This window comes from Zootoca vivipara, chromosome 1 (assembly GCF_963506605.1).
Source record: "Zootoca vivipara chromosome 1, rZooViv1.1, whole genome shotgun sequence".
Lineage (NCBI taxonomy): Eukaryota > Metazoa > Chordata > Lepidosauria > Squamata > Lacertidae > Zootoca > Zootoca vivipara.
In genome coordinates, this window is record NC_083276.1 from 95,870,795 (window position 1) to 95,892,646 (window position 21,852).

The 21,852-nt window shown below is 44.0% G+C and overlaps 1 protein-coding gene and 1 long non-coding RNA gene across 11 annotated transcripts in view; one reads left to right on the forward strand and one right to left on the reverse strand.

The window, feature by feature from the left end:
- The window catches only part of NCKAP5 (NCK associated protein 5), a 556,514-nt gene that overhangs the window by 336,504 nt on the left and 198,158 nt on the right, over window positions 1–21,852 (reverse strand). The window contains exon 1 of one of the 10 annotated variants that reach the window (XM_035130314.2): window positions 17,570–17,801. The exons of 7 other annotated variants lie outside the window; for them this stretch is intronic. In XM_035130314.2, coding sequence (XP_034986205.2) covers window positions 17,570–17,718 — 149 coding nt within the window. In that variant the 5' untranslated portion in view covers window positions 17,719–17,801. Of the gene's footprint in view, window positions 1–17,569; window positions 17,803–18,041; window positions 18,332–21,852 lie in introns of those variants that run through there. 2 more of the 10 variants (XM_035130220.2, XM_035130308.2) reach the window with 2 other exon arrangements.
- LOC118092377 (uncharacterized) overlaps window positions 17,941–21,852 on the forward strand; it is a 37,381-nt gene continuing 33,469 nt past the window's right edge. The window contains exon 1 of the long non-coding RNA XR_004693511.2: window positions 17,941–17,967. This is a non-coding gene — a long non-coding RNA (uncharacterized LOC118092377). The remainder of the gene's footprint in view (window positions 17,968–21,852) is intronic.

The window sequence follows — 21,852 nt, forward strand, 5'->3', positions numbered from 1 at the left end:
GGACAACATTCATCTCAAAGATTTCAGAGAAATGCAAGTAACATAATCCATAGGCAAAATACAAGGACTCCACATCACACCTCTTAATTATTTTGTAGCATGTGCATTTCTTTGAACTCTTGACTATTTTTAAGATGAACTTAGCATTTATGTTCACCTACGAAAACTTAAAAAGTTATGATACTTTGAAGCACCAAGCAGAAGAACCAGAAATAGGTCTTTCATCTGATGTAGGGGATTTTTGCCCTTCCCAGCTTCTAGAACCATTTGGGCATTCTTGCTGCAAATATAATAAGCAAACAACAATATGGTTTGTCATTCACACATGGTCTTTTCTTCTGCTGTTCCCTCCAAGTTGTGAGATTTTATGGAAACTTTGGTGTGAAATAAGCTATCTCCAGCTCTTAGAGCAACACAGAGCCCCTTCTTGAGTCGACAGAGTGGACGTTGCTGCAGTCTATATCTGAACCACCAGATCACATGGGTTGAGTTCACAACACAGTTCCTTTCCCATGTCTGCTTTGCTTTCTTCAGGGATGAGGAAAAAGGGGAAATGTTGGCATAGAAAGGAACAAAGGTGTGGTCCCCTACAACATGGCCAATTTTGATGTTACCTTTGTATTGCAGGAAGGAGAGTTATGTAATGTGATGTGATAAGGGACCCATGAAATGTATAAGGCTTCAAATCAGTAGGAGAGCTGATCCCAGAGAGCTTGAAGCCTGATAGACACCGACTTTCTAAGTTCTGCTTTTCTGCTGGAATCTTCCAGCTACTGAATCCCCTACTGATAATCAATGGTGTCACAGCAGCTGAAAAACCCTTTACTGTGATCCTGATAAAAACCACTCTGCAGCCATTGTTATTTGCACTGGAAGGCAAATTCCCTTTGGCACCAATTATCACACACACAGATCAATAGCTATCATTTGTATTTTTAAAAAGAAAAAGAAAGAAAAATGTGTGCATTTAAATAAAAGACACATTCTAACATCATGTGTAGTTTGGCTCCATAGGGCAGATGCTAATCTGAAAAACACTTGAAAATAATCGGAATACACTAATCTCAAAGGTATGACATTTGTGACACACTGCTCTCTAATGCTCAGTTAATGAAATGGAAAGCAACTGAAGGGTACTTTAAAACTTACTTATACTGTGACCCTTTCAGATATACTTCAGTTAATGCCAGTATTGTTTTCTACGGCCTCACTCAGTAAGATCTGAACATGGGAATGGATTTGTAAACAATATTTTTTTTAATTGTACACTGCCAGTCACAGAGCTCTCAACTCCCACAGCAACACAACATAATCCTTAGTTTTAGGATTGTTGAGACTCATTAGCTCCTAACACCTGCATTAGTCAGGCATAGAAAAGGTGTGCTCACCTAAGGTAAAAACTAAAAGCAGCGATTCAGAGACAAGATGAAGATAATTATTGCTGGGTGTGCAAAGTAAGCAAATAATCATTAATTTATAGAAAGCAACGCACTTTTTTCTGCTGAGACAAAATCTCTGTGGCACACTGGGTCAATGCATCTGGCTGTTAACCAGAAGGTTTGTGGTTCGAGCCCACCCAGAGATGGCTGTGGGCAGGATTCCTGCTTTGCAGGGGTTGGACTAGTTGACTCGGGGACCCTTCCAACTCTACAATTCTAGGATTCTCTGATTCCTGACACGATGTGACAAACAAGCAAAGCTGATTCTTTCCCCTTTTTTATATACGTCCAAGTCAACAAGAGTGTCTTAATGAAATCACAATCAAAGAGCAAGGATTAAAAAAAAATGTTTTCAACAGCTGGTCCCCCATTTCCTTCCCCACTAGAGACTTACAGATAGCCAAATATGAGTACCCCTTCAGAATGCTTGCAATATATACTTCTCTGAGTTCAATTTAAGGTCTCAAAGTTATCAGAAGGTAGAGCAGTTTAATATAAGATGCTCTGGGAGCCTTTTCAGCTGAAGAATGGGGGTAAAAATTACTGAAATAAGTCAACAAACACATTAATGAATGCTTTTTTCCCTATTTGGTCCTCAAAGGAGCCCTATAAAGCACACCAAACAGAGAAACCTCAGGGTCACCAAGAGAGGATGGTGACTGAACAAGGATGCAAAGCCAAATCTGTAATAACGTCCCACCTCACAGTAATGTCGAGAAGACAAATTCATTTCTGCTTCTTAATAGCTATTAACAATAAAGTTTCAAAATGTAGATTTGTGAACATTCAGCCCATCAAGTTTGGCCCATCTCACACACATTTCAACTTTACATTTTATTTTTCCTATAATTTCTACAACAAATAAATACTTAGCATTTGCAATATGCTTCAGAGTATTCAAATGACCTCAAATTGAACACATCAGGAATTCATATTTTCCTTTATTCCTACTTTTTAACTGCATTTGTAATTGTAATCCACAGGAATACTTATCTCAATAATGAGTGAAACAACACACTGTCCTCTTGTATGTTTTTTTCCCTTTCTTTTTTACAGTTAGATTGTTAAGGGCTGGCAGCACTATCTTATAGGTACTTACCCAGCAGTCCGGTAAAGTGTTCACAGAATGAAAATATGTAACACACATATTTTTACTATTAATAATATTAATAATTAAACAATGTCTTCACATGCCAAGAAGGCCAAGTTTACACAGTGACCTTTCGCTCCAAAAAAAGTTGCAAATTGCTTCAATTGGGCCTGCATTATTTAAAACGTTTACACATAGTTGGCCCACATACAGCCAAAATCGTGTTACCATTGGAGCTGCCCCATGGCTAGCCAGTTTGCCTTCTATAAGGCAGAAGTAGAGCAGAGTAGCAAGAGCATAGTTACCAGTCCCAGAGCTCTTTTTGTGCCAGGTTAGCTTGGGGTTCCCAGTACGACAAGAGATTTAAACTCTCAACCTTGCTTCTCAGGCCCACTCAACATGCCTGCTCAGCGAGTGTTAGGGAATATTGCTGAGGGTTACTTGAGCAAATTCAAGTTGATGAGAGGGAACCCATGCTATGAATGCATTCCAAATCACATTTTGATCTGATTGTTTGAAAACAAAGAGAACAGGCCACGTTTTTCATGAGGCAAAGATAGGTAGCAAATGCTTTGCTAAGGAACTTTCCGCTTCAACATATATTCTGTTTACTAGATTCCAAAAAATTACACATGCCCAAAAGCTACTCAATGCTTAATTAAGAACATCCACGCTGGATCAGACCAAAGGTTTATCCGGTCTTAAATTCTGTTCCCCCAGTAACCAACCAGATGCCAATGGGAAGCCCTCAAGGAGGACATGAATACAATTGCCTTGTTCCTCAGCAACTGACATTCAGAGCCATATTGAGTGTTTCTAATGATAGAGGTGAAATTCTGGAGTCTCCCATCGTGTGAGAAGGCCACAGTATCTGACCCTTCCCTAGAGTGTGCTTCTCAAAATACTTCATATGCTCTAAACAGCAGCATTCTCCTTCACATAGTCAGGGTGAGTTCTAAAGACAAGTTATCCTGATGTTTAAAGTAAGCTCTGGTGACACTGATCATAGATACATGGGATCCTAGCCAGGACAGTGATGCCCCCCACCTTAAACACAAATGCATAAGCATTTACCCAGATCATTTAAAGGTAACTACTAAAAACTTACTTTAGCAAAGTTAACACTCTCTTATTACTTATCTACTCACATTTCTATCTCTCTTCATCCACAGCAGGGATAGAGAATAAGATCCAGTTGGCTGGCCAGATCTTGAGCTCCCTCACTGCCCCCTCCCAGTAGAAAGGGCTGTCCACCTGTCACTTAAAGGTGCCACCATTAAATCTGTTGACCCAACTTCCAAAGGAAAGAATTCTTAGAGTCTAAGAAGTGTAAGGTGGCAAATTTGGTTGGGGACAACTTCTCTGTCCCTTTATCCTCACAACAACTTATGAGCGTAGGCTAGACTGAGAGAATTGTGACTCATCCAAGCACACCCATCAGTTTGCAAGCATAGATGGAATCCCAGGCCTCTCCAAGTTTCAACATTACACCATACTGCAGCAACAGCGGAATATAGAACTGTGATCTGACTTACAAATCAAATGCTGCCTTTGTTTTTGAACATATGCATTTTTTCAGGAACACCCTGATCACATTAGGAAAAAATGTGATGGTCTGGAAAAACACCTGGTCTGCACAAACAGAAGACACCACACCTAGGAGGACATCTCCTTTCTACCTTTTGTACTTGCAATCACGTAATACATTTAAAAACCTCATGAGTCAACACATTTAAGGATAAGGGGGGAAATTACTTCATACAGGATTTCTAAATCATTTATCCACACCCCAAATGCTATTAAGGACTCCATGTACCCTAACCAAGTCTCACTGTGCAGAGCAACAAGAAGGTGCTTGTACTCCTTTACTAGGAGAACCAACAGACTAGGGATGTCATTCAGAAGGGCAACAAGTTAAACACTCCCCCAGCACTGCTTCCCCAATCAGGGCCATCTCAAGCCGGTCGGGTGCCCTGGTGTGGAGATCGCTCCAGCACCCCCACCCTGGTGGGCGGGCGCAGCACGGCTTCCGCGCGACTTCACCGCGCCCTCCTGGCGCCCCGTGCCACCGAGACTACCCCTAGAGCCTGTCCCCAATCAAGTAAGCAATCCCCTCTGCAGCTGCTCTGAAGCACAGAAAGCAATGTCAAAAGATCTGATGACTGGTTTCAGCATTACATCTCTTTTGGCTGCAAGAGCAAATTTATTTCTACCTTAAAATGGATGGACAGCGCTTAGGAAGTGATTGTGCTTGTTGTAATTTCCATAACTATGAAAAGCTTCATCTACTAATTTATGAAGTCTACACAGATTAATTCATGCATATTACACTGTTGTTGGAGGCACAAAAGCAGCGCAGGACCATTTTCTTCCAGCGAGATGACAAATCACGGTGTTTTCCTCTCTCCCACTGCCAACTGTGCTAAGAGGAGAACATCTGGGTCAAAATAGGAATGAAGAGAGGCACCTTCACATAGAGCATTCATGATGCCACCTTGGGCTGTGCTTAGAACCTTATGAACACTCGATTTAACTGTGCATCAGTTGCAAGGCTTCAGAGGAAATCTTCAGACCTTTCTCATGATACATTAGCATGTACTTTGTTTTTAATGTTGTTATTAAATATGATACCAGGATGGACATCACAGATGAAGTCAAAAACAGAACCACTAAAAGCAATTACAAGTCCTATAAAAAGGAATGCTAAATTGCTATCAATTATGAACTATTTGCTTTGAAAATCTGGTTTGTCACATCTGACAATCTCACAGTAATTTTTGTTGACCCACTGTCCCATAACTCTGAGAAGCCTGGAACTAAAAATGTAATGGTGCCTGGCAAATACAAATCCCCAAGCAAAGTATAATAATCTTAAGTAAACTACTAAAGTCCTACACATCAAACAGTTCCCACAATGTCTTGTGCTGTTAGCCAGCAGAAAAGTCCCATGATGGCTCCGTATTCACGCACATTAGGAGGCCACACAGCTTCTATTTACTTCCATAGGTTATCATTTGGTGAGAAACGTATATAGTCAATCATTTGGGTTAAATTACTTGCATATAAAATACTAAATTGAAACTTATGCTTAATGAACTTTGAAACAAGGATATTATTCAGAGCTGAAAGTTATTTTAAATAAATTATATTTACAAGCTTTCTATTTGGACAATTTTGACATTAAATTGTAAGCACAACATGGATATTGGAAGAAAGAGGCCCCTCAAAAGCTGAAAAGGAACTAGGTGCAGCAAGACCATCTCGGCTGTGAATCCTGGAAGATCTGCTCCCTGCCTTGCAGGCCTTTTACTACCTGGCTTGTGAGGGCAGGGCCCTGACTGACTCCAGCTACAAAAGCCAAGGCTGCTGAACAAACACTTGAGCTGGGGGGGTGTGACAAATTGAAGCACTTTTAAAATGTTTATTTCTGCCCGGCTGGCAAAGAGTTAACCCACCTCCAGCCTGACTGGCATAGAACTCTGATGGGGGCGGGACTGTGCCAGGTTTGAAAGGAGGGAGAGTCGGTTTGGTGAGTGAGGAGGGAGAGGGAGGAAGGTGTGGTGTGGTGTTATGAGGTGGCTTGTTAGAAGACAGTGAAGAGGCTAGGAAAACTTAAAGTTAAATGTTTGACTGAGTTTATTTTGTACAACTGGAACAAAGCTAATTAATAAATGACACGTTAAAGAATCACTTATGTTTTTAACACAATAAAACTCCATCTCTGTTTTTGCCAACAAGAGGTCCGTCTGTATTTTTCCAGCGAGGTACCAGGACTCACAGCCGTGGTGACTCAAGAGAGGGCAAAACTCACCTCAGGCAGGGAGGTGGTGGTTTGTGTCCTGAAGTTACACAGAGGAGGCTTAGAAGGGTAACCTGAGGTGCCAAGAAGTTGCCAGAGTGCATAGGGCAAACTTCTACAGTGGGGGAATCCAACTGAGGGAGACCCTTTACTGGAGGCAAGAGGTTATTCCTGGGGGACAGCCTAGAGTTTCTTAAGGTACCAGGTCACGCAGGCTGGAAGGCTCTCCTTACTTAGAAACCCATTAGTAAAAGGGGGTTTATTTTTGAGGCGGCAGGACCAGAGGGTGGGTGTTTTCCCCTCTGGATTCCTGTGTCGCAGGGATAGTAAGAGAGAGTGGGACACGGGTCGTCACATTTTTGGTGGCAGCGTCGTGATCGAAATTCAAAGCTCACGCGCCTAGTTTGGTTTGAGTCTGTCAGGATTTTCCTGTGAGGAAAATGACTCACGTAAGAAAACCCAGAGAGGCAAAAGGAGATGAAAGAACGGAAGGGGCTGAGGGAAGCCCAGGTTCTGAGGTAGAAGTTATGAAACTACGAATTGAGATGGCCCGAATTGAAAGTGAGAGAGAAAAAGCAAGGATTGAAGCTGAAAGTGAGAGGGAAAAAGCTAGAATTGAAGCTGAGAGGGAAAAGATGGCATCTGAGGAGAGAATGCAGTCAGAGAGGATAAGGGCACAATTAGAACAGGACAGAATGAGGCTTGAAGAGATACGTTTGCGATCAGAATTAACTCAGAGTCCAGTTAATAATGATAGTATCGCAATTAATTTAAAAAGGTTCCCCAAATTTGGAAAAGACGATAATGTCGAATCGTTTCTATTTACCTTCGAACGCGTTTGTGTGGAATTTCAAATACCTGAGGAGAACTGGATGCTTTATTTAAGACCTCAAATTTGTGGGATACTAAGTGAAATTTATGCTGACCTGAGGGAAGAAGAGCTGTCAAGTTACCAAGTATTTAAGCAAAGGGTCAGGGTTCGATGTGGACTCACGGCTGAACAAAGCAGAAAGGCTTTTCGTGAGGCAAAAAAGGAACATAAAGAGACTTATGCCCAACTAGCTAGCCGCTTAGATAAATTACTTGACAGATGGATTCAAGGGAGTGGAGTGAAGGACTTTGATGAGTTAAAACAATTAATTTGTTTAGAACAATTTTTTAAGCAAATCCCTAGCAATTTACGTTGGTTCTTGAGGGATAAAAAACTGAAAACTGTGGCAGAGGTTGCAGGGGTCTTAGACGAACTACAAGGAGATTTCAATGAAATAGCATTCCCAAAACACTCACAGAAGGGTAATCCATGGAGAAACAGAGAAAATAAAGACAGGCAAGAAAATTTTCCTGTCAGGGAATCAGTTTCTGACAAGACAGGGTCTAAGAAAATCACTTGTTTTTTCTGTAATCGTGAGGGCCATGTACGTGCCAGGTGCCCCCTGCTGGTTAAGTCGCAAACTACACCTACTGCAGCTAAACAAGTAAAACTGGTAATGCAGTCACAGGAAAATAGCTCGCCTCAGACAGAAGGCTCAGAGAAAGCAGACCGTCCAGCTGAGACTACTTCTAAAGTCTTGCAGGTCTGGAGGGCTGAGCAGGAGTGCAACCAAGATTACATGGAGCCAATTGAATTAAATGGTCAGTCTTGTTTAGGTTTGAGGGACACAGGAGCAGAAGTCTCACTTGTCAAATCACAATTTGTTCCAAAGGAGCAGTACCTCAAGGGTCAGTCCTATAGTTTAAAAGGCATATGGGGCCCACATTTTGAAGTACCATTAGCTGAAGTTGATATTACCTACAAAGGATTTTGTGGCAAGTGGAGAGTTGGAATCCTAAATGAATTGGAGGTACCCTTTTTAATAGGGAATGACCTAGCTAGTCGGAAGCACCGTATTCAAGTGATAACTAGGTCACAGTCTCAAGTCACTGAGAGTAATCCTCCTGCAGTTATAGAGTCACCCATAGAGCCTGGTGAGGATGAAGGGCTGATTAGCGTGCCAGTGGTCCAGGAGCACGGTGCCCAATTCTTGAGTGATCAAAAAGAGGATGAAACTATAAAAGAGCTGTGGGGTAAAGCACAAAGTCCTACTGCAGAAGTAACTGTGGAGAACCCCTGCTTATTTACCACCATTGAGGGAAGATTGTATAGAATTTCTAGGAGGAGGAAAACTGCTGCTGTTTGGGAAAGGAAGAAACAGTTAGTGTTGCCAAGAGCTTACCGGTTGCAAGTGCTACAAATGGCACACGACGCACCCTCAGCAGCGCATCTAGGCATTAGAAAGACTAGTGATAGAATCCAAGCAAGATTTTACTGGCCTGGGATGGGCAAAGACATCAAAGCGTATTGCAAGTCCTGTGTGATCTGCCAAAAAGCAGGCAAAAGAGCGGACAAAACGCGAGGCTTGTTGCAGTCTATTCCTGTAATTACTGAGCCCTTTTCCAGAGTAGGAGTGGACATCCTCGGGCCTATCTCCAGAGTTACAAAAAGGGGGAATAAGTTTATTTTATGCCTAGTGGATTATGCTACGCGCTATCCAGAAGCAATACCTCTAAAGGACATTGACTCAAAGACTGTAGCAAAAGCCCTCATGTCGGTGTTCTTAAGGCTGGGATTCCCCAAAGAAATTATAACAGATTTAGGGACATCCTTCACGTCCAAGACCATGGAAGAGCTTTTAACTCTTTGTGGAATTAAGCATGTTAAAACTACGGCTTACCATCCGCAGTCGAATGGCTTGACGGAGAAATTTAATTCGACCCTGAGCCGGATGCTAAAAACCTATTCCATCAATCATCCTAACGACTGGGATGAGAGGCTGCAACACTTCCTATTTGGTTATCGCGAAGTGCCGCAGGAGAGCACAGGGTTCAGTCCTTTTGAACTCCTATTTGGACGACAGCCACAAGGACCCCTAGACTTGATGAAAGCAGCGTGGTCGGGGGAGGAGCAGATTGACAGCCCTGATGTTGTGACGTATCTACAGGAGCTGCAGAGCGACCTTCAAGAGCTACGGGAGCAAGCTGCTCACAACTTGCAGCAGGCACAGCGTCGACAGAAGCAGTGGTATGATGCACACGCAAGAGACAGAACTTTCCAGCCTGGTGACAGTGTGCTCGTGTTAAGAACAAGACGTCGAAAGAAGTTGGAGATGTCGTGGGACGGTCCCTTCAAAGTGGTCGAGAGGATATCAGCGGTGAACTATTTGGTAGAGTTAGATGGGGAAGGGAACCGATGTAAAAATTTTCATGTAAACTTACTTAAGCCTTATTTTGACAGAAATAAGTTGGTGTTGCAAGTAAAGGGGAAGGTGACACAAGGAATTCATTTAACTGGGTGGGGAGAACTAAGTAAGGGCACAACTCTAGCAGAGGTGTCATTCGATGAAAGTCTGACCCCAGAGCAAAAGGAGCAGTTAAAATTAGTCCTTGCTCAGTTTGCTCAGATCTTCTCAAACATCCCAGGGAGGACCAGCCTAGCAACTCATAAAATAGATACGGGGGAAGCAAGACCCATAGCTACCCCTCCTTACAGAGTGACGGGGGAGCACGCCGACTTGGTCTCTTCAGAGATCAGGGAGATGCTTGCACTGGGATTGATTGAGCCCTCTTACAGCCCCTGGTCATCGCCCCTGCTCTTGGTCAGGAAGCCAGACAATACCTTTCGTCCCTGTGTAGACTTCAGAAAGTTGAACCAGGTGACCGTGCCGGACGTTTACCCCATGCCACGGGTGGACGACTTGGTTGAGACCATAGGAAAAGCGAATTATATATCTACACTGGACTTAACAAAAGGGTACTGGCAAGTGGAAATGGATCCCTTAGATAAGCCCAAAACCGCTTTCATCACTAGAGATGGGTTGTTTGAATTTAAAGTGCTGCCTTTTGGGTTAAAGAACGCGGCAGCCACGTTCCAGCGACTCATCGATAGGATGCTAAGGGGTCTGAATACGTTCGCCCTTGCTTACATTGACGACATAGCGGTATTTAGCCCATCGTGGAGAGATCACTTACAACACCTAAGTGTGGTCTTCCAGAGGATAAAAGCGGCAGGTTTAACAGTAAAAGCGGCTAAGTGTCAGATGGGGAAAAGACAGGTAAAATACCTAGGCCATGTTCTCGGAGGGGGAGTGATCAGGCCAGATACTAACAAAGTGGAAGCCATCAGAAGCTGGCCGGCTCCCAAAACTAAGAAGCAGGTGCGTGCCTTTATAGGAGCTATAGGTTATTATAGGCGTTTTATCCCCCAGTTCAGCACTCACGCGGCTGTGTTGAGTGACTGTACGAAGAAAAGTCGCCCGGACAAGATTATCTGGACCACACAGTGTCAACAAGCTTTTGAACTTTTAAAGGCTGCTCTGATGACAGAGCCCATTTTAAAAGCACCTGATTTCTTTTGCCCTTTTAATTTAATGACGGACGCATCAGGTGTTGGTTTAGGTGCAGTACTGGCACAGGAGGGAGAAGGAGGGTTTTTACACCCGGTGTTATATATCAGCCGGAAGCTATTGGAGAGGGAAAAGCACCTCTCTACCATAGAACTCGAATGCCTAGCGATTTTGTGGTCCGTAGGTAAACTGAAGCCTTACCTGTGGGGCCGAAAGTTTACCCTATATACCGATCACTCACCGCTGAAATGGCTAAACCAAATGAAGGGTAACAACAGCAAGTTAATCAGGTGGAGCATGCAGTTACAGGATTACACATTTGATGTCAAGCACATAAGTGGGAAGGAAAACATCATAGCGGACGCCTTATCCAGGTATTTTTGAGAGGTATAGAATGGTGCAAATTATTATATGAAATGGTGGGAACCCTAGCAAAACATTTGTGCTAAGGCGTTATAATCTAACACATGCCAAACATGGTTTATCTGTGTACAAGTTTATGAGATGTTAATTTAGTTGACTTTGTAATTTGAATGTTATAGAATGCATTGAAGTATTTTGGACCCCAAGCCCATTGCTTTGGCATTGCTCTAGTTAATTAAGAGCAAGCCGACGCAATGTCTTTGTGGTGGGGGAGATATGTGACAAATTGAAGCACTTTTAAAATGTTTATTTCTGCCCGGCTGGCAAAGAGTTAACCCACCTCCAGCCTGACTGGCATAGAACTCTGATGGGGGCGGGACTGTGCCAGGTTTGAAAGGAGGGAGAGTCGGTTTGGTGAGTGAGGAGGGAGAGGGAGGAAGGTGTGGTGTGGTGTTATGAGGTGGCTTGTTAGAAGACAGTGAAGAGGCTAGGAAAACTTAAAGTTAAATGTTTGACTGAGTTTATTTTGTACAACTGGAACAAAGCTAATTAATAAATGACACGTTAAAGAATCACTTATGTTTTTAACACAATAAAACTCCATCTCTGTTTTTGCCAACAAGAGGTCCGTCTGTATTTTTCCAGCGAGGTACCAGGACTCACAGCCGTGGTGACTCAAGAGAGGGCAAAACTCACCTCAGGCAGGGAGGTGGTGGTTTGTGTCCTGAAGTTACACAGAGGAGGCTTAGAAGGGTAACCTGAGGTGCCAAGAAGTTGCCAGAGTGCATAGGGCAAACTTCTACAGTGGGGGAATCCAACTGAGGGAGACCCTTTACTGGAGGCAAGAGGTTATTCCTGGGGGACAGCCTAGAGTTTCTTAAGGTACCAGGTCACGCAGGCTGGAAGGCTCTCCTTACTTAGAAACCCATTAGTAAAAGGGGGTTTATTTTTGAGGCGGCAGGACCAGAGGGTGGGTGTTTTCCCCTCTGGATTCCTGTGTCGCAGGGATAGTAAGAGAGAGTGGGACACGGGTCGTCACAGGGGGTTGTTGGGGGGGGGTGTTGCTGAATGGTTTTTTTTTGTATCTTTGTTTTAGATCTTGTTGTGATTTATGAAGAAATTGTTCACTTTGGGGTTTTTTTTTAAAGTTGTATTTATTGTTTATGACTACTTTTGTTATGTTGTAGTTACGTATTCTTTTTATGTTGTAAACTGCCTTGAGAATAGTTTAAACTGCAGAAAGGTGGCATACAAATAAAATTACGTATGAATGTATGACATAAATCTAGCAACAATTTAAAAAATATTTTAAATCATGCATCCTGTTTTTGGGTGTTCAGGACAATTTTTTATCCCATCTTCTCTGAAGAAAAATGAAAGTGACTATGCTAGTAAACTGGTTTGAGACCCGCAATTGATAAATTATTTCTAAAGAAGTGTGGTGTGTGTGTGTGTGTGTGTGTGTGTGTGTGTGTGTGTGTATACACAAACACATACAAAAAGCCCTATCTATAATAAAACTATTCATAAGCATATATCCACATAAGTCAAGTTTGAGGATATTTAATGCGCCTCCCAATTAGCCAATAGGAAGAGATTGACTTCCGTTTTTTTAATCTCTCCTATTTTCGAGATTAATTTTTTTTTAAAGTCCAAATGTAAATTTCACTTACTTTGTATAAATCTCTTATTTTTTTGGAAGAATCCGCCGCTTGCCGGGTGAGGACTCGGAGCTTCGCCTCTCGGAGGTAAAATGGATCCCAAAATGGCTCCCGCGACTCCACTCCACTGGCTCTCGATCGCTCTACTGAGCTCTCGGGCAGCGGAGGATTCGCGGAACGGAGCAGCTGCTGGGTCGTGAGTCACCGGGACGCTCTTCCCGGTGCTTTTGTGGGGAGTCCGCTCGCTCTGCGGGCTTCCCCCCCCCCCTCCGAGAGGCCAGGGACTTCGGAACGCGAAGTCCCTGCGTCCTCCTTCCTCGGCGCGACGGACCGGAAGCCCTCAGACAGGAGACTATTCTATCATCTCCATGTCTCTTTCTAACAAGAGAACCTGGGACCTTCAACATGCAAAGCATCCCCAATTGATGAGCACACATGATTGAAGCGGAATGGTGTAGTCCATCAGGGCAAGGCCAAAACAAACTTATGCCTGTGATAAAGGACAGAATGGCACTGCCATCGTTCCACAACGCCAACTGGACTGGAAGTTGAATCTTCCAGGTTAGCTAGCAGAAGAAAAAAACTATTGGGTGCAGGATGGGCCATGTGGCACACACATCTCTATCCTCCAACAGTCAAGGTGCCCCTGCATATATCCAGGGAGTCTCCAAGCACCTAGGACCTGAAACAATGGCCTCACTTTGTCTAAAGGTAGGGCCAGCCTCACAGTCAATACACATATAACTTCCACACAAAGGAGCAAAACAATTTATTGCCACTACTCTATGTTAGTTTGCCCTCTTTTCGTCATAATGTGTGCTAGAACATGTGCAATGCGACATGCATAGTGTATAGTGCATTTCCCTACACTTCACATGCAATGACTTTAAGTAGATGCAAGGAGGGGAAGAGTAGCACAATGAGGTCACACCTGGCGTGGTTTGCACATTATACAATGCCGAACTACCGTTTAGCATGAAGGAACCAAGTGTGCTGGCATTTTGAAAATTGTGGCCACTTTGGTCCTCTTACAGTCCTTCTGCTGCTGCACTACCAAGAGCATTACTTCTGAAGTCAGGCTCATGCTTGGTCTCACTCCAAACAAACCACAAGCTGTAACCAAGATTTGTTTGTGGCTCGCCACTCATGCTTTGTTTGGAGCAAGACATACATGATCCCAGATTTGGATGTAATGCTAAACCAAGTCATGGTTTGGCTTGGCGCCTAGTAGTGAGGCAGCGATCAGTGGCCACAATCTTCACCCTGTGTACCGGTACCAAGAAACGTGTTTTGCTTAGGGCGGGGCCTGACTGGCCATATAAGAATTGCTGCTGCTGCTGCTGCTACCCAGGAGGACTCCCCTGCTGAGTGCCTGAGGGCCCCAGTCATGCCACTCACCACCTGGTCTAGGGCAGGGCCTGACAGGCCTATAAGAACTGCTGCCACTGTTGCTGCTGGGCAGAGGGGGCTCCATTTTTTGTGTGTATGATGTGTTTTTTAAATTGCTTTTTCTTACCTATATCATTTAAAACTGTGATATTAATGCTGTATTCTTAGTTTTAGATTTTGATTTATGTGGAAATTGTTTTCCATTTGGTTGTGTATTTTTTGGATGTGGTTTATTTATTGTTTATGACTTTTGTAATTATGTAAATCTTGCCATGTTGTAAGCCGCCTTGAGCATTGTTTTTAACTGTGGAAAGGCGGCATACAAATAAAATGATAGTGATGATGTTCACAGTTTGCCATGGTTTGCCTTATGGTTACATGAAAACTGAGCCATTGTGTTATACTACAAGTGAATACAGAAGGCAAATGTTGTTGTTTAGTCGTTTAGTCGTGTCCGACTCTTCGTGATCCCATGGACCATAGCACGCCAGGAGGCAAACAGGGAAGGCAATTCTATGTCTAAAATGTTTAGCTCAATCCTGAAGGGTATTGATCTTGGGACACTAAAATGAAGTAAGCTTCATATTGAATTACTGCAAAATTTGTGATACCTTCTGCCAATTTATTTATTCATCAACACAACTACCGGTATGAGAACAACAGTACTGTGACGCCTTGCCAAAAACACAGTTAAGAATAACTATAAAACAAATACAGTATCAGGTACAGTAATGTAAAAATGTTCATTCTAGAAGCAACACATGATTTGTCACAATGCTGCTCACAGCATAGGCATCTGAAATTACTGATACGTGTCCCCAAACTGGCATTACCCAGTTTCCAATAAATAATAATAATAATAATAATAATAATAATAATAATGACAATAATAGTCAATAGAGAGAGAGACCATAAGAAACACAATAAAGGTGGGTTTCAGTAACTGATACAGTTGGATTCAAACAAGTGTATTATATAGGAGAGTTTCCATAAACTCATCTTTATGGAGAAGGTCTGAAGGTGATGTTTTGCATGTAGAAGGTCCCAGGTTCATCTCCAGGTGGGACTAGGAAAGTCCACTGTCCAAAATCCTGGACAACTGCTACTAGTCAGTGTAGACAATAAATGAACACGTGGCCTAACTTTGTATAAAACTGCTTCTTGCACATCATAAACCAGTTCATGTATCAATTGTCATAAGTATGCTAAATAGGGTGAGGGTATCTAATTACATCTGAATAGCAGGTTTAATTAAGCAGGGATGGAAACGGGCCATGTTCATGGACTAGGTTGGATGGTACTGGCATAACTAGAATAATGAGTGCTCACTGGTAGAAATGAGGCAATTTATTACAAGGAAGACATGCTAGACAATATTTCATTTGTGATGAAACAACTATCTTCATAACCACAGCTTTCCAATTCCCACAAAAAGCCATGGTTTGATTGGTTCCTTAATCATATGTGATTAAATGATAGCTACACAAGTTCTCACTGTGATTTATGCTTAATTGCACTTGTAAGAACTAACCATGCAATTTAAGCTCTCCATCACTAACCAGCACACTCTGAATAAAATGCATCTATGATTAAACAATTGTTGTTCCTCTTTTTTATTTAGACTGATTTTCTATAATGCAACATGTAAAGTAGTTCCAAATCCATGTGGCGCAGTATCACTAAAATATTAAGTAGTTCTGTCACTTACGAAAGTAGCCTGTCAGGAAGCTTAAGCATGCAGGCTTGCAATACAACATCATGTAAAGTTACAGTTGTGCCTTTAGCACTCTAAGCAATAGAATCATGAATACACCAAGTGATGTTTACAATGCATGAGGGTCATGACACACAGTATTGCTTGCTGCAATACTTGGATGCAGTAGCTATTGGGAATTAGAGTTTGGTACAACAGTAAAAAGGCACAACTTTTTGTCATTTAATACTAAAATACTCAAAGTCACAGTACATAGACAAAACTAGCTGCTCAGCAAAATTAAAAAAAATGTTTAAAGATGTAGCTGGATAGTTTATAGCCCCATCACCCACAAAACACCTATGTTGTAATGCCTCACCAGATCATGTGGGATATTTAATTGTACTGATCATAACCCTTCCAGCACTTGGGGGAAAGTAGACTTTTTTTAAGAGAAGATGAATAGGGGCAGGCAAAGAAAGGGTGGAAAGAAAGGGAAATTAATATTTCTATTATCTGGAGTGAGCTGGTTTCTTTACAAATTGCTTCCGGAGAGCTTTAAAGAATCCTTCTGGGTCAGTAAGATAGGTCGGTTTCAGTGCTCAAGCACAGAAGTAAATTTACTTGAAAAGCTTCATTTATCTGAACCAACAGAGGCATAGATAATGAAGAGCTGAAATAAAGGTCTACTGCAACCACACCAACAGCTTAGATAAACCAGCCAGATCACAAGGAGGAAGCCGCTGGGATTAACCCCCAAGATTAAAAAAAATCAGAATCATGGAAATTATATACAAATACAAACACACACACACACACACACACGAGCACAGAAAGGTTTGGTGTCTCTCTCCCCCCCCCCCCCCTTTCTCTCTTTGGTCATCCTAAAAAAGATCATATTTCTCTGCTATCAATCAGAATTAAGCTGCTTATGGATGCGTAGCAATTCGGTACATGCAGTTGCCAGTAGCAACAGAGCATACAATTGTAGAGCTCTCCTCCTCCTCAGCAACAGCAGCAGCAAAAAGGAGTGACCAAAGAGGGGCAGCAGCAGATGGGACAGCAGAGCAAGGGCAGCAGAAAGAATAGGAAAATGAGAGGCAAGGGAAAGGGGCAAGGGATAGCAGCAGAAAGAAATGGAAACAGTAACAAAAAGCAGAAAGAACAGAAATGTGGGGCCAGAAGGAGCAAAGATTCCATGGCAGAAATTTATAAAAGGGCAAGAAAAGGGCAAGAGTTACAGGAGCTTCAGAAAACTGGTGGAGTAGTGACAGCAGCAGGAGGAACTCCAAATGACAGAATCAACAGCAGGAAGTTGACAGAAGCAAGTGTCTCATATTTGTAGATTTAACTACTCCGTCCATTCGGAAATCAACAGGGCCACCGTGCTTAATCCCGATTCGCCAAAGTGCTATGCAGCAGCTGTCTGGCTGCCATTCCCCTTGCCCCACATGTTGCCCCCTCACCACATGTTTAACAGCAATGCTAGTCTTGTACAGGCTGTTGAGAACTTGGCAGCCGGCTAGCACTGCTGCTCAGACCTAGTGTCTGTGCATTAATCTGCACAGTAGCATGTGTGCCGAGGGTTACACCGGTTTGCATAGCGGTTAAAGAACAAACGACCTGACAATTGGGTTACTACAGATGATCAGAAGGATAAAATAAGAAACACTCGCAGACATATATATGCACGTGTTTACATCTACATCTCCCCAATGCTCCATAGTCGCGAAGAAGGGCATTCCATCCAAATCACCTTGCGAAGTTGAGCAGCTGCCGCCCACGCTGGCGTCGACGCACGCAGCACGCTTCCTCCCCATGCACTTGCCCACGCTCGCCGTGCACATGCAATTTAGGCACCCACGAAGCGCCCGCGCGCAAGCCGACCTCTTCGCGTGCATGCATGCACTGCACGCGTGCACCTCTGCAAAAACAGCATGCATGCCCGTGTCAGCTGCTCTCCCATCTTGCTTCCCGCACGTCCGCCCCTCGACTTGCACCCCACCCCACCCCCCGTGACGACCTCTCCTGTACTTCGCCCTTAACCCAGGAGTGAAGGGGAGGAGACGCCGGTCCGGGAGAGGCGGGGGGGGGACACGCGCCAGAGGGCGGGGTCCAGTCCAGAACTGGAGCGGGAAGCCGGCAGGCGAGCAGGTGAGGAAGCCGGGGGGTGTGAGAAAGAGAGGTGAGGCCCGAGGAGGGCCCCGCCGTCGGCGTCCGCCTCTTACCTGCTCTCCGGAGCGGCATTCTGCACCAGGCGCGCACCAGGGGCGGGGCCTCTATAATCCTCGCGGGCTGCCGGGAGCCTTGCAGGAGCCCGGCGTCGGCGTCGCCGGTGGGCCCCGAGTTCCTAAACTTCCCATGGCCGCGGCGGCGCAGCGAGGGGCCCCCGGAGCATTAGCCTCCGCCGCCTCTTCGCGCTGCTGTAGCCGCCGCCGCCGCCGCTTCTTCCGCTTTGTTGTGCTCCTGCTGCCGGGCTGGCTCTAGTTGGCGCTCCTTGTCGGGCTGCGGCAGGGCCGCCGCCGCCGCCTCACATGTGCTTGGGGAGGGCCGGCCAGGCGGCGGGGTGGGAAGGTGGCACACTTGCCGTGGGGAGGGGGAGAGCCGCTCAGGCGCGTTGGTGGCGGCGGCTCCTCGAGGGGACACGCGGAGGGGGCTCTGGCAGCCACCGCCGTGTGCAGAAGCTGCTTGTTCCGCGGCCGGGGCCTATCGACTCCCCGCGCCGCCCTGAAGGAACTGCTTAGGATCGGGGCTGTCAAATCCAGCCCATCTGCTGCAATCATAATCAGTCTCAACTGAATGGCTCTGACAAATCTGTGCCTGCAGCAGGGGTTAGGGAAGTCAGGGGGAGGCAGGCAGGGGGGTGAGAGGAGGGAGGGGCTGAGGGGAGCTCTCGGCGAAATACTGCTATTGTGTGCTGGGAACTAGGGTGCCTGCAAAGTAAGAGGCAAGCGGGGAAAGAGAGGCGCTGGGCTGGGAGAAGGAGGGGGCAGAAGTGCCTTCCCACCCACCCCATAACACCCACTTTGCAACAACGACAAAAAACAAACACGCAAGAGCTCCCTCTGTTCCCAGCTCCGTTTGGCAACCTCTCCCCCAATAAACCCCTCCTGCCAATTAACTAAATCAGCAATTACTGCACCTTAATCTGATTACCAGTTTTGCTCTGGAGGAACAAGCTGGTGCAAAAGATGCCAGCCTTAATTCTTTTTTCCTCAAGAAGTGAGGAGGAAGTGGGAGGGGAGCCCCCATGCATTGTTTGAAACTGACAGGGTTGTGTACTTTTTAATGCTGCAAACTTGCCTAAGGCCAAGTAACAGCAAGTGTACGAAAGGTCATTTGGGTTGCAGGGGTGGGGGGCAATGGTGCTAATGGGAAGAGTTTGTAAATATTAAGGAAGTTTAAGGGAGTTTGGCTTTGGGGAAAAACATTGAGTGGCTCACTTTCTGGTTAAGGCACCCCAGACTTTCAGGGGAAGGGTGTCTGTGGAATTTCCAAAGCTACATAGTGAGTGCAGTGACTCCTTTGTGCTCTGGAAACCTTCAGGAAAAGTAAGATCAGGGCAGTTTCAGGACTGCTTTTCTACATGTTCATATTTGATGCACCAATTGTTTTCTCAAAGGGCCTTCTAAGCCTAAAAGCTAGTACTGTATTCATAGAAGTCTATGAGAATACTGTAAACCTGAAGCTTACCATCTATTGATGTATATATAATCTACCCACAATTACAACATCCTGCACACTAGTGATGCAGCTGATGTTCGAAATTGGGAAGTTTAGAATACTTAGTAAGGAATCCTGACACCCACTTTGCTGACCATGCTTAGCAGTACTTTAGGCACAAGACCCCTGGGAAATGCAGTTTCCCAGGGCTCCTGAGACCTTACTAAGGACCCAGAAGTCCTGATAAACAATGATAAGAAGGCGTACTATGGTGGTTCATTTGGCGAAGAGACATGGTCAGGACCAACCAAAGTGTCAGAAACAAGTTTCAAGATCTCAAAAATTCTTTTTCAGACTGGATATTAAACAAAATATGCCTTGAAGCCCCAGAATAGGAACACAATAAGCTTACTTAAACCTAATCAGGCCATTTGACTACCTGTTTTATCCAAGTATACACAAAAATGTGACTCATGAAAGATTCCTTCAAATTTGTAATAGCAGTACAGAGTTGGGAGATGCTACTTTTTAAGGATAGTACTGTAGGCCTACCCAATATGACCTAAGTACAGTATCAGGGGAATGTAAAAACTATAATACTGTATAGAACTCCTCACCTGCATCTGGGATTTGTCATTACCTTGCATTGGTAAAGGTAAAAGTAAAGGGACCCCTGACCATTAGGTCCAGTCGTGACCGACTCTGGGGTTGCGCGCTCATCTCGCATTATTGGCCGAGGGAGCCAGCGTATAGCTTCCAGGTCATGTGGCCAGCATGACAAAGCCGCTTCTGGCAAACCAGAGCAGCACATGGAAACGCCGTTTACCTTCCCGCTGTAGCGGTTCCTATTTATCTACTTGCATTTTGACGTGCTTTCGAACTACTAGGTTGGCAGGAGCTGGGACCAAGCAATGGGAGCTCACCCCGTCACAGGGATTCGAACCGCCGACCTTCTGATCAGCAAGCCCTAGGCTCAGTGATTTAACCACAGCGCCACCTGGGTCCCCCATTGTTATGTATCACTATACTGTTTAGATACATTTATGCTGCACTGTATATGTTATTTTGGAATTGTTTTATTTGAAATATTTGTGTGTTTGTGTGTGTGTGTGTTAAAAAAAAACTTTGTGCTGCAAGTTTTCCACAATGTCCCTGTAAGGAAATGGGTGTAGCTACATACACACCATACATTTAAAGTGCACAAGTGCACACACAAATAATCATGGGAACTGTAATTTGTTAAGGGTCCTAGGAATTCTAAACTACACTTTCCGGGATTTGTGGGGGTGCTTTAAATGTATGGTGTGTATGCAGCCTGTGTGTCCTAGTCTCACCAACCAACCCCCCCACCCCGCTCTAAGAGGTTCTACATATTGTAGAGCTTAAAAACTGAGCAGACAGAGTTGGAGGAAGATATAAAATATACATGGAGAGTTTTTATTTTCTAGGCTGTTCTATTGCCTGGATGGCATAGTAAGGCAATGAAAACAGGACTCTTTTTAGAGAGTGTGGGGGGTCCCTCTACATGTGGATGCTGTGTTTGAATGGGGCATGCTCTCCACAATATTTTTTAAAAGTATGTGTGGATGTTATTTCTAAGCAGACACAAAAACAGTCTCTACTAGTAGGTGAAGAACTTCTGCCAAGTAACTACAGCTTATTATAATGTGGGGGGGGGACTGATTCTTGGGCATACACATTTATTGTGCTATGTATGCAGAAAAAAAATAAAAGTTACTTCCAGGAAGATTTCCAGGTCTACTTATTTAGATTAAATGTGTCAAATGAAGGAACTTGGCGGCATTTTGGTAAAAGACTCTGTATTCTTGCCAATTAGGAGAATGTGTCTTGCTGGAGAAATAAAAGATGCACATAAGACTAGTGAGCTAGAAGTGGCAAAGGAATGTAAGATAAGGAAGCTAATCCAAATAAAATGGCAGAAACATGGTTTCTAAGCTATAAGGAAGGCAGTAGAGTATTCCAGGCCCCAGTTCGATGAAGCACTTAAGCATGCATCTAAATTTAAATACATAAATACCCCCCTCCAGAAGAGCAAATTTAGAATAGAGACAATAAAGTCATATATATGCACAAGTGACCTACTTGGTTGTGGCTACAGAGCACAGTTTCCCTTGTCCTCAGTTAATAAACATCAAAGTTCGTAATTGGATTCACAGTACATTAAGCCTCTGACATAATAAAAAATAATAATGCCATTGCAACAAACTGTTATCATACTATCAATAGTCCTTGCTTCGAAAGTTACCTTGCTAATTACAAGCCAGTTAGCTCAACATTGATTTTGGGTACAATAATGGAAACGCTGATGTGGGGCTCAATTAATGCAGCTTAATGAGAGAAAAGTAAGATTGCATT